The sequence below is a fragment of the Colius striatus genome, chromosome 19 (genome assembly GCF_028858725.1).
Source record: "Colius striatus isolate bColStr4 chromosome 19, bColStr4.1.hap1, whole genome shotgun sequence".
Classification (NCBI taxonomy): Eukaryota; Metazoa; Chordata; class Aves; order Coliiformes; family Coliidae; genus Colius; species Colius striatus.
In genome coordinates, this window is record NC_084777.1 from 6,599,056 (window position 1) to 6,616,066 (window position 17,011).

Here is a 17,011-nt window from a genome sequence, read left to right on the forward strand (position 1 = left end):
CTCCTTTCGTTATAGGTGGTTTTCTTCCCTCTTAGGGATACTAACTCTAAAAGAAACTATTTTGTTACCTAACCTTTGTTTTAAGGCAGATGGGTGAAGGTTTAGATCTGAACTGAGCTTAATCAATCCTTTTGTCTCTGATTAACCAAACAGTTAACGATTTTCCAGTCTGTAGTGAATTCAGTTACCCAAAGGATCCTGTAACATCAGGCACAGTGACTATATAAAGACAGTGAATTAGTTATTTCTAACTCTTGGCACCAAGAGCTACGTTTTGGAGATGGTACGACTTGCATCTCCCTTCACAAAGGTTTTGGAATCCTATGAGCAGGGCAATGCTTCTCCCTCTTTATTTACGTCCTAGAGGAATTTAAAAGTTGTGTATCCCACAAGGACATAATGATGCTTTGCATCTCACCAGATGAGGCAAGCAGGTAGCTTTAGGTCTGTACCTACATAAGGATGACAATGCCACACAGGGAGCGATCAGTATGAGGTGCCTCCTGTGTATCAGCATTTCCTTTGGCTTTCTGGATACAGCTTTACACAAAGGAAAAAAAAAAAAAAAAAGAAAGAAAAAACCTCCATGCAGTACAGGAAATGGCCTTTCACACTTACTTGGTTAAAAATTGCAAGGCTAAGAACATTCTTGGTTCAGGCTTACAGCACCAAAATACTTTGAGGCTGGACCACCCTAATAAGGTCAGCTCTTCCTAGACTGAGCCTGTACGCAAACAGCTGCTGGGGACAAACTGTGTTCTTGGGTTCAGACTGTTGCAGCATCAGAAAACCAAGCTGAAATGCTGCATGTGCTTGGAAAAGCACAGTCCGAAAGGAAATACAGCCAGAGGTGCCTTCAGAAGACAATGATGAAGGTGGGAAATGCCCTCAAAGTTGCTCCACTCATGCAAAACAGTATTTCCTCTAGAGTCAGACAGGAGCTTTCAGGGTACAATCCCTTCCTTCTCACTAGAATTACCAGAGAAAAACCGTTGGCACACTAACAGAACAACATAGGATGAGGTGTCAGGAGTCTGTGGGTAACACCTGGCTTTCCACTTCCTTCACATCATGTACCAGCAACACTCACTGCCAACACACAGCCAGAAATCAATCAGCAACAAGGTAGAGAGCATCTGGCTGTCAGTCAACATTAACTGACACTGTAAGCAGCGGGGGTCTGTGTGTGTAAATTTAATCAAGTCTTCCTCTTCTATAATACTCAAAGGTGTACATGTAAGTACTACATTAGCCTGTAGCTACAGGTACCCATTTGGACATCCAGGCCCCTGTCTGTGCCAATCCACTGGTCTGAAACCTCCTGATGAGCTTATCATATCATCTCTCTAGGAACAAAGACACACACCATCCCAAAAAAAGCTTCAAACTGGTACAAAATGCAGCAGCCCATCTGCTTCACAAAAACGGTTGCCATGAATACATCCCTACTGCTCTGTGCCTGCTATTTTTAAAGACACTTGGGAGGCAACTGAATTCACTGGTGGCTGTGCTATTTAAGTATCTGGATTAATACTATTCAGGGAATATATTGGGACTTCTATGTGAGGAAATAGAACACCTGCCTGGCTTACACCTGGCTCAGATGCATTTTCAGAAGACCAGCTTCTGTAATACAACTGCCATAAACCCACAGACGATAGATGCTTTTTGAGAGGACCACTGAAAACTGAATCAGGCAAGTTCTATCCTCAAAAGCACATGGAGACTTTACAAAGGGAGGGGAGACGATAAGCAAAAGCATATTTAGAGCTTCAGCTTTAGCCATTAAATTACCCATGGTTTAATGTGAGGCCTGAGCACAGTGAGGGTACCTATCTGCAAGAAAAAACAAACCAACCAGAAAACTCGAGAGAGGCAGATGCCCAAAGCTGAATGTGCTGACAGGACCTGGACCTTTTCCAGAGTGCCTTGGATTCCTATGAGCATTAAGTCTTAAAGCATTTCAGACAGGTTCCCCTCCAGCCAGGCAGCTCACACACAGCTCAGGATAGAGGTCCTGGCCCAACGTGTGCCCATCAGGCTGCAGCAGATACTTGAAGCCCAGGCTGAAGTGGATTTGGGACTGGGATGGGCTGATGGAGCTGGCAGTACAGTCTCTCGCTTCTGTACTACTCACAGGTCAAATAAACCCAGTGTCACCTAGCAACTCATTGGACATATCATATCTCCACCTCTCACCTACAGACATGTGCAAGCTGCCAAGCTGAGTCTATTTTGGAAATAACCTGAAATCAAATAATAACCTGAAAAATCTGTCTCTGGAGATTCTTGTATTCTCAGACAACACTTCTTCTTTCCATATCATGGGTCACTTCATTGAAAAAAAACCCCAACAAAACACTGATTTAATGTTTCTTATGAGGGGTTCCTACACCTACTTCTCCCCACTGTTTACAGACACCAAATGTCATGGGACACCTTGTTCAGATCAGTTCTCTGAAAGCTCTCATGAAGAAAGAGCTACCAGTCCGCTCAATCACAGCTGCACACCTCCTACTGCCACAGACTGCAGAAGCAGTCTGAATCGATTGCAGAGCAAACAGTAGACTTTTTTACACAAGCAGTTCACATAAAACGACCTGACTGACATTACAATCTCAAACAAAATTGGGTTTGGAAATGGTTGATTTCAAAGAAACAATCACAGAATCTCAGTGGTTGGAAGGGACCTCGAAAGATCATCCATTCCAATCCCCTTGCCAGACCAAGACCACTTAAAGTAGGTCACAGATCCTAAATAATGTACACACTTCTAACACCACATGGACACAACGTGTACTTTCCTTTAATCTTTTCCCCAGATCCAAAGAGTATCAAAAAGGCCACAGAAATTACTAAAGGAGTGTAGAGCAGAGCCAAAGCATAATCTGGGAGCCCCTCCACACGGATAACTCTTCATGGCTCCTGGAATTTCATCTCTCCTGAAGTTTCTCTAACTGCAACAGGGGAATATAGTTGAAAAAGGTCAAATGACTCAATACCACTGAGACCTGTAACTTCTCAAGAGGAACAGGTTTCCATGTGCTTTCAGTTAGAGTACAGACAGGTTAGGAGAAAGGCGGCAAACCCCACAGTCTACTTCCCCTTTGCTCGTTTATAAGCAATCAGGCTGGTGGAGAGTTATGTATGCATTTGGTTTAAATTACAGATGATTTGACTGCTGGAATACATCTGCAACGCGCTGTGCTGAGCAAACTGCTGAACCCCAGCCAGCTCAGAAAACAACCCAACACAACCCTAACGTCTGGCAGCCTCAGCAAACCCCAGCGCTGGCTCCTAGAAGCTGCTTTCAGGGATGAGAAGGAGAGGGAGACAGACGTTTCTCAGCACAGGCTTTTTCTGTGACACCCTCTAGTTCAACTCATCATATTATGACTCCAGGAAGCAGAGGGGTTAATTTTTTTCCAAGTTCACATACTGTTCGAATTCCTTAGATAAGCTGCTTCCACCAAACCCAAGGATCTAGCCTCAGGGGAGAACAAGGTACCAAAAAGCTCTTTTGATAGATTTTCTTCAAAAGAGAAATTAATTCAAAGTCTTCATTTGGAGGTGTTCTACACCCACGGCTTCTATAGACTTCAGAAGTGCACCATGCCTCTAGAAGAAAAGCCAAGCTTTGAGCTATGCCCTCCTATTTCTGTTTGCAAGACAGAAATGTTTAAAGCTTGTCTAATAAAACCTTCTCTCCTGAAATGAGAAAACTCAGTGTGTAGCACCACAAAGAGAAAACTAGATCAAATCAGGCTTTAGCTCTGGAATAAAGCAGTTAACAGCTACCCACAAACTAATCCTGTACCTTTAAAACTGAGCAGTCACTCAAGAAAGCAAAAAAACAAGTTCTGAAAGCAACTGAAGCCTTCCTTCACATCTTGAGGCAGAAAGCAAGCAAGTCCGGGCTGCTATGGAATTTGCGTTTGCATACTGCTGGTGATAATCTGTGTGCATGGTTGGAGGTAAAGCAAGTTTTTATTAGCAATTAGCAGCAAGAGCGGGGACAGACCTGCCTGAAGGAGTCAGAGAAATACCAATACACAATGGCAGAAAAACCTTGTAAAATGTGCAGCAAATAATCCCTATATGACAGATCATATAAAAAAAGGAGAAAATACCACAGCTACAGTCTTGGAGATAAAACAGCATCACTTCAAGGAAATAAACTGTGTCTTTTAACACTGACAACTTTGACTCTAGGCAGCAGTTTTTCCTTGCACAGCAATTTGCAATGCAAAGCAAGCTACTTCCACTCTTACCAAGAACAGTAATTCAGCAGCAAAGGGGGAGAGCAAAGTTGGAAAGCATTGATTTACTTAGACACAGTTTTTTACAGAGTTTCAAGTCAGGCATGAAAGCAATATAGCACAGGGTCTGAAATAGATTGTGAGAACTTCAGCAACCAGGGGAAAAAAAAGTGAGGATTTGATTTAATCTACAAATCCCAGTCCTTTTCAGGAAAGCAATCTCCTGCTCCCTCCCCATATCTCTGGAAAATTCAGTTCAGCTCTGATCAGCCAACACCACCCAGGCCAAGAACTCTCCAGCTATGTTCTTCCTCCACTCCCGAGAATGTTGTGGCATATGGGGCTCTACAACAGAACTATTAAAATCCCATCAAGGGGTAGGCAAGTGGTGGCCATATGCTAAACGGCTCAAATGAAGAATAACCAGGGAAAGCAGCACAGCCAGGAAGCAGTTCTGCAAATAGCTTCTTACCTGGTAGATAAGCTGGCAAAATCTCCTCCATCTAGAAGCCTGATTTTGCAGAACAGAACCCCATTCACAAAGGGGACAGCAGTCAGCTCTTCTAGAGTGAAACTTGTCTGAAACTTGAATTTCTTCTTCTTCATCAGGAAAGCCATGGGCAAATTCAGAGTGGAAAGCCCAGGAATTCCAAACAAGATCAGGGAGGAGTGGCTCAAAACACACACAGACAAGCAGAGGAAAAGCACTCGTTCCAGGAGTGCAAGAAGGGAGTAAATTCCAGTTCAGTTACAACGATGGCCCAGCTTCAAACGCACAATTCTCTTCTCTTTGGTGGTCGGATCTGGCTGTGGGGTCATCGCCACGGCAGGCTTCAGGTGAGGAGGAAGAGGTCAGATTAAATCTCTGCAACATCTCCAAGGGAAAACGGAGGGAAAGAATTGGCTCTCAGCTCCAGACCAGCAGGAGCTGTCCCAGTTAGAGGCTGCACTGCTCTGTCTTCAGCACAACTCCTCCAGAAAGCATCTCTTGAGGAAATCTTCAGTCTTCGCAGAAGCCTTAAGTCTGGGGGCAGCACATTCAGAGAGCTTCCAGTTTCTATCTCCTCCTCTTGTGCAACTCCTTGATACAGGTCTTCGGGTCAGCCTTTGGGAGGGAAATGAGTAAATTAGTCCCAGCCAGTCTTGGACTCCTCCTCCTTTAAAACCTGTTTGGATGGGTAATATTCAATCCACACTCATACCAGTCTTAAGAGGTATGGCCTCAATTAGTCTGGCCCCAACATCCTCTTTAGAGTTGGCTTCACTGTTGTCATCCCTCTCGTAATTTCTGCTTTGCAAAACGGCTAATAAAAAACTGCTCTATTTTCACTCATCATGTTTAGAAGCAGTTTACACAACAAGATCAGTCTAACTTGTAGCCTAATAACAGTAAGCAAAAGCTGCCTCAAGAAATGCAAAAATATGTTTCTTTCATGTATTTCCGACCAGCCCTAAGTGTTTGCACCTGTATCTTGTAAACAGAGAAAGCAGCACAGAAGAATAAAACAAAAACAAACAAAAAAAAGCAGCCTGCTCCAGATTACACAGAGTAACAAACGAATCAGGTCATCCAGCTGTCCAATAGCCAGGCCCACTGAGCATGCTGCCTTCCCCCAGTACCAGGTCTGCGCTAAGCTATGCTCCACACAGTGCAGTTTTAGGGCTGGAGACGGTAATTTCATTACTCATTTACACAACATCTAAGCCAGGGAAACAAGAGCTGATTAGCTGCTAAAAGGGACAAGGTTAGAAACACTGGTCAGTAAACAATCCTCATTGATACTCAGAATCACTGACTGCAAACACATGTAGGCAAAGCTCCTTCTGCCTGCACGGGTGTGTGGTTAAAGCCCCTCTCCTGCTCAGGTGAATCCAGCTGACTCTACCTGCTGTGCTGGGCCTGGGTACCTCCACTGAGGCACCACTCTCCTGCATTCACCTCAGAGCAGAGTGAGGGGGCAGATTTGTGACTGTTTCACAGCACCCACCTCCTCCATGAGCCATATCTGCCCTCTCTGTCCCTGCAACGAGCTGCTGAATGTCTGAGCCTGCCTTCCAGTCCCCTAGAATATGCACTGAGATGCAGATATATCTCAGCCCACCTCTGGGCCCTGTGGATCACACAGCAAGCTGCAGTGAGGTCATGGCCAGTTCTCTGGCAACCCTGGGCCACACACTGTGCAGTGGTCAGGTCCCAGCTTGTTTTCTTGAGCCATGCACTGAACGGCTGCCAGTTCTCAGCCTGCCTCCCAGATCTGTGAGCCACAGACTAAACAGCAGCCAGGTCCCAGCCCCTCTCTCTGCTCCAGGGGCCATGCACAGGCCTATGTCCGGGTCGCAGCCCGACTCTGGCCCCACGAACCATGCCCGAACCGCAGCCAGGTCTCGGGCTCCCTCCCAGCCCATGCACCGAGCTGCAGCCAGGTCTCAGCCCCCCTTCCCAGTCCTCCAATCACGATCTCACATACGGGATGTCTCAGCTAGCTCCCCAGAACCCTTCACACCCACCTGCGGCCCGGTGCCGGCCCGGTGCCTGCCCGGCCCTGCTCGCACCTCCAGCCTTCTCCTCGCACGGCCGCCACGGCCACCGCTGCTCGCCGCCACAGCCGCCTCTGCTAGCGCTACGCCAACTGCGCCCGCTACGCCAACGCCGCAGGCGGGCACAGGCAGAGCAAGGCCAACGCCGTGCTTCGTGAATACCAACCCGACACTACGTAACCTCCTCCTCCCCGGGGAGGGGGGAGGGGAGCGCGAGAGCGGCGCCGCCCGATTGGGCAAGCAGGAAGGAGACGGGACGAGCAGAGCGGCCTTTGATTGGTTGCTTCGGCGCGGGGCGGGGAACAGGACGCCGGGGATTGGGGGCGGTGGCTGTCGGTTTGAGCAAGACCCGCCTCCTGGCTGAGGCGGTGGGCGGGAAGTGTGTGTGAGGGGTCTCTGCGGCGCTCTCGGCGTCGCCTCAGCCGGGCTGGCGGCGGTCTATTGGCTGCCTGGCCAGGCGTGTGGCTGCCGGGCAGGGGGGTTCCTTGGGTCTTCCCGCCCCCTCAGGACGACCCACAACTCCTCCGCAGTTGCGAGTTAGAGCTCGAGTTGCAGGGCTGCAGAAAGCTGGCTGAGGGGTGGGCACATCCTGGCCCCTGGAGCCTGTACGCGAGGTGTGAACCTGCCTGAGCTGAGGCGGTGGGAGAGGCTGCTCTTGACACACGTCTCGCTGTGTCCTTACCAATGCTGCCGTTTGATAGCCAGGATCCCTGGCCCCATCTTTGTTCTAGTGCCTGCCCTGCTCAGTCAGCTCCTGGTGACATCTCTTCCAGCAGGTACGTCACACATGCTACAGACACACTTGTACCCCACAAACACAATGATGTGGTCACTGTCCTCACTGTGCGCCTCTGGGTACCACACAGCGGACTGTGGATCTGTCTGACCGGCAGCATCTGGGCTGGCTGGCCTGACCCTGCATACCCCTGTGGGCAGCACAAGGCAGTGTCAGGAGCTGGAGGCTCACCCTCTGTATGAGAGATGTGACAAACAATTAAACACATCTCTTCATCAAAATGGCTCCCTGATGTTATGTGCTGCTTCGCGTCCTGTGCTGTGGTTGGGATCCCTGGTTAGGCAGGATTCCATTGTTTAAGGGCAAGCAGAACAAAATGTCGCTCCTTGTCCTGAAGGAGTCTGCAATCACCAACATGATTTGCCTAGTTTTTAAAGTTAGGGGTGTGCCTAAGTCTCTGTGGCAGAGAAGCTGAGGCTCATATGGGAAGGACTTTTTCCAAGGCTGATTTGCATGTCTGGCAAAGTTTGGATGAAAGCCTAGGCCTAGGAGTCCTTGCTCTCTTTGCCAGGCTTTGATGCCCAGAGTCCTTGCCTTTAATCTTTGCCATCTATGCAGACAATATCAAGGCTATCAAATAATTCTATCACAATGTGAGCCTTTAAAAAAAAAAAAGTCTGCTAGGAAAAGTACATGTCAACGTGCTTGGCTAGAAGTTAAAAACTGCATTAAGCCCAATGCGTTTTTACGATCCTTGCTTACCAGGCTAAGCACATCCACAGATTTTGGCCCAGTAAAACATTTACTATTGGTATAGTGAAACCATTGAATGAGGCAGTAGTCTCCTGGGTGTTAGTGACGGCTGCCTTTAAAGGTAGAGCTTGAATTGTTCTATCAATTAATGTCTGGTGTTTTCAAAGCCTTGAGATATTGCTAAAGATGGGCTGTGCTTTTTTTTTTTTTTTAATTTTCTTCCTTTCTGTTTCTCAGTTTATCGGGAAAGAGCTCAGCCTGCTAAATATTTCATATTTGCCAAGCTGTGATACTGGAATGCTGGAAGCATCTGAAGAATCCAGACCAGTCCCTCACACTTCTCGTTCCTGGAGCTTACTGCTTTCCTTTCCATCACTAGGTAAAGGACAAATGATCTGTTTGTAGTGTGGGAGGAGGCTGTGTGCTATCTGGTATGATTCACTCTGATAAATAACCTCCTTGGAGGATTTCTTTTGTTTATAGCAACAGCCCCAAATGCTAAAGTTTATAGAGATTTTAATCCTCGCTGTTCTCATGCGTATTTACTCTGCAGTTTTATCGGAAACATCTCTTGAAAACCTCAGTGTTTTTATAATTAATTGAATAATGTGACTGATGTTAAATATAAACGGATTTGGAAAAATGCCCAGTGAGCTGCTGAACAGTGTGTAATATAGCAACCATAGCTGGATTCTCAAGGGTATGTATATTTTCCTAACAAATGCAGCCTCGTGACTTGGGAGATTAAATCTTTATTAGTTCAGAATTCACCCTGTTGATTTTTCAGTGTTTACGCTGCATAATTGTTTCTGGACAAATTCATGTATTTTAAAGGGACAGTGCCCCTCCAAATGTGTGCCTCTGCTGATCCCAGAGGGAGTGAGTTAGTCTGAGCCCCACAGAGGAGATGTGGGTATAGGGTGTCTCTGTCCACCCACCACCCCACTGGCTTTAAATAATTTTCTGGTAAGAGTCCAGTCCACTCACTAATGGGCCATGTGGGTGTGAACAGGCTGCTCTGATATATGTTGATTCTGCTGACCCCAGGCTCAGATGCTGTTAATTTGTTTTCTGTGACCTTGCCAACCTTACCTCTGCCCCATGAACCTCAGCCATGTCCTTACTGCGTGCTCTCCCTGTCTGAAGCCTTTCCTGATGACACTCCTCACTGCTGCCACTACTTCCTCAACTTTTGCTGTCTCAGGGCATCCTCATATCAGTCTGGGATAATTTATCAGTTTGGCCACTCCAATTAAGTCTAGGCCTCACCTCTGCTATCACTGGAGGTGTGTCTTGATGGCCAGGGCTGGGATGTCTATGCTTGGCTCGCCTTGGGAGTGAGCAGGAACAGAGATGGCTTTTGTTGCCTCCTCCCTCCCCTCTTTGAGGACTAAGATAAAGCAGCAGGAAAGTAACAAGGTAAGATAAATTCAGAAGGGACAAAACTGAGTGAGGTGAAGTGAGATAGGTTCTGTAACACATTTGGTGAGGTGTCAAATTCTATTAACCCAGGGGAATCCCAGATATGTGGGCAAGTTATCAAGCCCTGTGAACTATATCATCAGTGTTTTCCTCTGGAAAACATCACACTCATCCATTTGTCCTAGCAGCCAAATGATTAAAGTATGAAAACGAAATTATACACATTGCTGCAACACTGTAAACACGCTAGTGGCTCTCCTCTGTTACCCCTGTAACCTCTGTTATAACAGCCTTAATGAGCTTTCAGCCTCCTCATCCAAAAGAAAAGATTATCACAGTTCTTTTCATTGCTGGTGGCCAAGTACCTGCAATGTGCCTGCTCTGAGGAGCTGCTCTGCAGGTGGAGGCCTTCCCCAGAGCTGGGAGGAGGCAGACCCAGGCTGGGAGCTCCCAAAGTGGGGCAGGGAGTGCAGGCCCCCAGGGCAGCCACTGTAGCAGTGCAGGCTGATGGAAACCCTGTAAGAGGAATGGTACCCATCCCCATGCCATAGGATTATCTGATGGTGTGGAGTGATTCTAAGCTTGCATATTCTCATCTTAATTTAATAACAGGCTGCAAGCTCTACTTTGATCTGCTTGTGTTTTTCACTAGCTCCATATTTAACTCATCCTCATAGAGGCCAGAACTGTTTCACTTTCTGTGCTAGGCTGGGTTTCCTGTTGAATATGCAGAGGACGCATCTGCATGGTGGGTTTCTGGCCTGCCAGGATGGGGGATCCTGTTATCCACAGAGAAAAGGGGAGCACAGGCATCTGGAGTCAGTGGATTCCTTTCCCAGACATGTGGCCAGACCTGAAAATCCAGCTGCCTGGCTTTTTTTGTTTACTGGTTTCCATGTCTGCTTCAGTATGTCCTGGGAATGTGTGAGAGGACTCTCCACTTCTTTTCCATGAGACTTGTAGGTAGAACTGGAGTTGGTTTGTTCCTTCCAGAATCTGCAGACTGGAACCTGTTTTGCCTCGAGACTTGCTGTGTTTATGAAGCTTTATCCTGTGTCTGTATCCCAGGTGCTGCCTTCAGCGCTCTGTTGGATGAGAGACTTGCTGGTCACGGGCTCTCCCACTGCTCCCATGCTTCTGGCTGTAACCCCACAAGTGCCGTTGTAACACCAAACACAGCAGAAACAACTGTTTGTGGTTCTCACTTGACACAGCAACCCTTAATTTGGGATCTCAGGTAGCAGAGGTAACAGAAACTGTCCCTGCTGGGGCTGTGCTTTTGCTGTGGGCTAATCACCTCACAGGGCTGGGACCCAATGGTCGGTCAGCCAAGTTTGCAGCTGATACAGCTTCATTCCTGCTCACAAAAAGCAACCTGGAAGCTGTGATGATGATCTGTGTGAAGTTTCTTGTCAGATGCTTTCAAGAAAGACAGAGACTTCAAAATACTTAAATTTTCATACTTGTACTCTTAGGACCTGCTGGCAATAAACACACCGAAAAAACCCAGAAGAATGCCAAAACAGGCTTGACAAACTTTAAAAACATGCTGGAGGAGGCAAAGGTAATTTGGGTGAGTGTGCAGGTGACATCACTCTGTCCCTCAGCAGGATCTGCACCCAGAACTGCCATGTAGCTCTGGCAGTGCACTGTTCTTGACGGATACCAATAATTTATGTGTTATCGTCTAAAAAAATCTGAAAACCTGTCCTTTGCTTATAATCAAAGAATTCATGAGGGTTTTTTATCTCATGCCTGCCCCTTCAGTTCTGTAATGAATTCATCCCAGACAGATGTGAGCTCCTGTCATCTCAGTGTCCTCTGCCTGTGTTTGTGGGAAGCAGAGGGACCCAGTTTGTGTTCCCAGGCATTTTGACTTTTTGAGGTGTACCAGTGTTCCTCCTCAAACTTGAAATTTCTTCCTCTCCAAGATTCTCAGTCTTGAAAAAGATTCATCAGTGAGAGGAGTGAGCAGGAATGCAAAGAGTCACTTCTGGGACCACCCTGTCAGGGCCCTGCAATGCGAGGCTTTGCTATTGCTCGGCATCCCTGTGCCTTGCCCCGATGTGCAGTGCCACCTCCTGGAAAGCTGTGCTGGAGCTGCACACATCACAACGTGAGTTTTCCTCCTGCAGCAGCCAGTGGCGCTGAGGGCAGTATGGGCACTGCCCTGAAAGCTTCATCTCTCACCCACCGAGAGTCCCTCAACAAATTTCTCTTCCTCCAGTAGGCTCTAAAGATGCTGCCTGCTGGTTGCCCTCACCTCCGAGGTACCCCATGGTAGAACCCCTCATAGCTCCATCCCACTCTGGATGCTGGATACAAATCGCTAGGTACAAAGAGACCAGCAGAGGACCAAAAAAGATCATCTACAGATGATTCTCCTCAGCTTCTATTCTGCTTGGCCACTGCTTCCCTGTTCAGTTGAATACTCTGCATATGCATTCACTCTGTAACTGCCTTGTTTACCTCTTCCTCCTGGTTTTAAGTGACCATTTTCTCTCTTCCTCCCCAAATCTGATGACCTCCTCATGAGCAACAACCAAACCCCTCATCACAGTGGTCACCCTATATTTAAAATGTTGCCACATCTTCTTAATGAGACAAAAATGTACACGGAACTTGCACCCGAATGCTGGTGTCTTGACTAATCTCTATATTTATCCTGAAAAGACAAGAAAAATGGGTGGTTCCGAGGGCAACACCATTACTCCTATGAAACAGTAACACAGCTTAAGTGCTTAGTCACTGAAAAAAATGCAGATTGCAACTGAAAGCCAAAGGCTGGTGCTTCATCTGTCATTTTAGGCTATTGTGACATCTGAGCAGCTGGGAGCTTAGTATCCTTCAGTAATGTCACATACAGTGAAGTAACTGTTGCTCCTAGAGAAAGGTGTGATTTGGAAAAAGACCAGAATTATGGAAATATAAGGGCCACAAAGTTCACAAATAAGAGAGAAAGCCAACGTGGCTGTTCTCAGCTTGCTTTGGCCCTTTCTCAGTGAGGATTCTGTGTTGCAAACTTGGCTTTGCCCCGGAGAAATCATCCTGAGAAACTGAACCAGCCCCTTTACCAAAAATGTAGTTTTTAATTAAAATTTGTATTTGTAAAGGCGAGATTGTTACACAAATGAGGTAAACCAACACACAGGACAGAGTTTTCACTTTAAAAATAAATCTTGAGCAATTGATTTGATTCCATGAAGTCTGAGGAGAAGAGTCAGGTGAGTGTTATTCACGTGGTGAGGGGCCAGGCATGGTGGGAAGATGCAGCTGATGCCACCTTGACTCAGCACAGAGCTGTCAGTGCCACAGGGTCAGGAGTCTTCCAGGGGCCGAACTCTTCTCACGACCCCATCCTCCCCCCTGTCAGACCAGAAGATAAAAGCAAAAGCCAGAGACAGGCAGCAGCAGCCCCTTCACCTACAGCTCTACCCAAGGTTCCCACATCAGCATCCCTCCCTAAAAGGCTGTGTCAAGGTTTAATTTGATTGTGCAAATTGACTCCCTCATCAGTTGTTGCTCACCACATCGCAGCCCTCGAGGAGATTTAACAGCAGCAAACAGCAGCTCTGGAAATGTTCCATTTCAAAAAGAATACCTGACAAGCAACAAGCCCATTACATGTGACACACTTTGCAGGGTACAGGGAGAAGAGTTATGTGTCCTTCTTTTTCTTTCATGCATGTACAAGTGGACCTTTTGATCAAAAAGTTCATGAAGTTACTGCAAGTCTGTAAGAATCATGTTCACCATCCTGTGAAATTAAGCTTTCTCATTAAGGACCAAGCCTCACAGCCTTTAATGCCTCAAAGAGCAGAAAAGTGGCTGCAATGTTGTTTTATCCCATATAAAAGTAAGAAAATAGGGAGGTGAACCTTGGCCCTGTTTCTGAGTGCCACTGGCAGCCAGCTCACAGCCAAACAACAGCCGTACTCACTTCCAGCTCCTACCAAGCACAGAGCAAATTGCACCACCTCCAGCAGAAGAACCAAATCTCCAAAATTCCTTCCCTTAGATCAGTGCTGGACAAAGTCCTCAACATTATGGATTCCTGTGTGGCTGAAGCTCTGCAGCCCAGGTCCAGTTTGATAGATTAAGGTCTTATGAAGGTGACAAACTATGCAGAGATGGAGTTTCATCTGTTACACCTACCCAAGCCAAACTCATCCAAGCCCTTGTGTACAAACTATGCTGAGGCAGATAAGACATTACTGTCCTGGGATACGTATGAGAGCATCTGTTAACTAAGACAATATTTTCATCCCATCTGCCAAGTCTGTAATGAACTTTCATGACCACACAGAGAGCATATGAGGTGAACGCGCTATTAAACTGCATGGAGGCTTGGTGCTGGTCTGCATGGGCTGGATGTCCCACTCCAGAAGTGGGATCCATACCTCTCCCTGCAGGGAGAAGGTTGTACCACAGCTGGTACCATATTTCCAGTAAATGCATTCAACAAAGAGGCAGAAATGCATTCACTACTGTGCACTACAACTCATGGTAACTGTACCTTGGCAGCTGCTGTACTGTGATATGGCAACAAGACTCTCCACATCAGAAGTCAGTTAAAGGCCAGAGATCTTCAGAGAAAGAGAGAGGTGTCACATCCTGCAGAGACTTTTTCCAAACAAATAAAAAAATAACTGTCTTGTCTTTTAATAAACCTATCCTTTGAGGGACTAAAGCAGCCAATGTTAAGTTTCTGGTCTATTACACATCCTGCTATAGTTCTGAAAAGGCAGATTAGCATAAGATTAGTGGAGAAAGAAAGCTGTTTAGGCTGGACAAGGCTCCCAGGCTAGCCATCTGACATTGCCAAGAGCTAGCACCTCTTGCTCCCCTTGCCCACTGCCAGCACGGACAGGGTGTTTTCCAAGAAAGATGTCCCATCACAGTTTCTTTCATTGGATCATGCCATCTTGCTGCCCTGCCTGGCTGGGGTCAGTGGTGACTGATGGACTGGGTGTATTGCTCTGCAAAAATCGACGGAAGTCCTTAATCATGGGGCGGAGGACCTGGATGAGGGCACTCAACGCCGCCTGTGTTCCTTCCATGGCTTGAGCCTGTCGCTCCTGGGCGCACGCCTGCACCTCCTGAGAGCGACGGATCATCTGAAGCAAGTCATTCTGCTGCTCCAGGTGCTGGGCAATCTCCTTCACGTGCAAGTTGGTGACTCGTTGCTCTTGTAAGAGCTTGGCTGAGTTCAGAGCGATTCGGCTTTTCAGCTCCTGGGGTTTCGCAGACACTTCGTGTTGATGTGCCATCATCTCCAAGGGCGCTTCTGTGGTGACTGTGGTGGGGGCTTCTGTTGTGCAGTACTCCACAACTCCGTCCTCCAGACTGTGGTAAGTCGTCTCTGCAGGAACTGAGAACAAAGGAAAGGGGTAAGAAGTAGCTGCGATACAGGGATTTTTATCTACAGGACTATTCAATGAATATCACAGGAATAGTGCCTGTTCAGTGAGATAACATACAATGAACAGCAACGCACAAAACAACCTTTTTAATTCTACTCCACCCTCATTTGAGCTTCCTTCTAGGCTGTACAGTCTGAAGGAACACAGCATGCCTTATCTGTCTAGACAAAACCATTTTTCAGCCTCCAGTTCAGAACAATCTTTCCACGTGGCATTAACCAACACATTTAAGGGCAAAGACAAGCCCAGAATGGCACTTGTCAGGAGGACAGTTGCACTTCGGGGGCAAGACACGGGAATCATCGTTTGGAAAGATTTCTCTCTCTACTTTTGATCCCAAACATGGGAAATCAAAGAATCTGCAAGGTGCAAAGGATACTCGCTTCCCTTGCTCATACGGCCAAGCCCAGCTATCGATGCTTTCAGTACGTGCATATCTTGCTGCTGCTCTACAGCACTAGGACATATTAAGAACAGCATTTTCATTACAGAGATGTGGAGGCTTCTTTTAGCTGGGGCTTTCCCCAGACAAGGCCCAGGGCTTCCTCGCAAGTGAGTATCAGGGTTCCCAGTATGACCTTCCAATTCAGGACAGAGCATCTTCAGCAGGCACGGCACTCACTCTGGGTCAGGGTGACTGTGGTGGCTGATGCAGTGATGGGTATCTCGGTACCATCACCTGCGCTGCAGTCCCCGCTCGGTAAACTGATGATGGTGGCTTCTCCCAGCAGGTTGCAGATGCGTTGCTGCATGGGAGTGAGGATAACGGGGGCTGTCGCAGCGCCCGTTGGGTCTTCACTCTCCGGCCCATTGCCATTACCGTTCTGGCTGTCGCCTCCCCCTTCCATGGCAGCCCGGACTTGGGCCACTTTGCGTCGCACCTCGGTCTTGAGGTCGGACCATTTCTTCTTGACCTCAGGCAGCTCGCGGTGGCAGGTGGCAACGGCATTGACGCGGCGCAGGATGTCGTGCCAGGCAGCGGCCTTAGCGGCGAGGGGCACGCCTGCGTTGAAGTGGTTGATGAGGAGGTGCTTGCCTCGCTCCAGCTCCTCCACGATGATCTCCACCTCCCGCTCTGAGAAGTTCATCTTGCGTTTCTTGGCTGGAGGTGCCGGGGGGGACGCCATGGCCACGAGGGGGCACGGAGCAGGGGCACTGGGGACACCTGTAGGCCAAGAGGGCCTGGCCAGGCCCAGGGGGCCCTGGGGGAGCCTGGGCAGAGCCAAGGGAAGGCAGGGCCCCCCCAGCCCCGCTCCCTCCCGGGGCCGGGGCCAACAGAGGGGCCCGAGGCCCCTCAGGGCCCAGAGGTGTTCAATCCCCCGCCCCGCTCCCCCTGTGGCACCGCCAACGGTACGCAATTTGCGTACCACGGCCACCCGACAAGCCCAGCGCAACGGCCTCCACCCTGCGACACTGGCGTAATGGCTTCCAGAATCAGCCCCCTTTTCCTGCCTCACCTGATTGGCCAGCCCGCCTGCCCGTCAGCCTCCCGCCACCAGCGCCGCACTGTCATTGGCCAGCCCGCCTGCCCATCTGCGGGCCGAGAGGCGGCCCCGCCTCGCCGCCTGTCCGCGGCCACTGCGCCTGTGTGAACTCATGGGCGGCTGGGCCCGCCCATGGATATCGCCGCTCTGCTTCCATTGGATGCTTCTCCCGTCCATCAACACAGCGCGCCTCCCGCCTTGGAGGCTACCGGATACATGCCGCGTCCGTCAAGCTCAAACGGCTCCCAGCTCCCGACCTGATTGGACACGTTGTAGCTTTATCCCCGCCTCTCCCAGGGGCCTAACCAATGGCAGTGCCCGGACCGGCGCGGACGATGTTTCCTTCCGATTGGTGGAGGGCAAGGCGTCCCTATGACGTCAGCGCCCGCCCGCCCG

At 48.5% G+C, this 17,011-nt stretch overlaps 2 protein-coding genes across 3 annotated transcripts in view; both read right to left on the reverse strand.

The window, feature by feature from the left end:
- The window catches only part of EEIG1 (estrogen-induced osteoclastogenesis regulator 1), a 36,911-nt gene extending 29,938 nt beyond the window's left edge, over positions 1-6,973 (reverse strand). For both annotated transcript variants that reach the window (XM_062011463.1, XM_062011464.1), the window contains exons 1-2: positions 6,768-6,973; positions 4,732-5,364 (exon numbers count right to left, since the gene is read on the reverse strand). In XM_062011463.1, the coding sequence (XP_061867447.1) occupies positions 4,732-4,877 (146 nt within the window). In that variant the 5' untranslated portion in view covers positions 4,878-5,364; positions 6,768-6,973. The remainder of the gene's footprint in view (positions 1-4,731; positions 5,365-6,767) is intronic.
- Positions 6,974-12,777: 5,804 nt separating this feature from the next.
- Positions 12,778-16,552, reverse strand: NAIF1 (nuclear apoptosis inducing factor 1). The gene is made up of 2 exons (XM_010210676.2): positions 15,754-16,552; positions 12,778-15,079 (listed from the first exon to the last, which is right to left on the reverse strand). The coding sequence occupies exons 1-2, from the start codon at positions 16,256-16,258 to the stop codon at positions 14,616-14,618; spliced, it is 969 nt and encodes a 322-aa protein (XP_010208978.2). The 5' UTR covers positions 16,259-16,552; the 3' UTR covers positions 12,778-14,615.
- Positions 16,553-17,011: the final 459 nt, after the last annotated feature.

What these genes read in the sequence shown, in the direction of transcription:
- NAIF1 (XM_010210676.2), bottom strand. Translation starts at nt 16,258, where the DNA reads ATGGCGTCCCCCCCGGCACCTCCAGCCAAGAAACGCAAGATGAACTTC. An exon ending in CACAGTCACCCTGACCCAGA is followed by an intron (nt 15,080 to 15,753) that starts GTGAGTGCCGTG and finishes CTTTGTTCTCAG; the next exon opens with TTCCTGCAGAGACGACTTAC.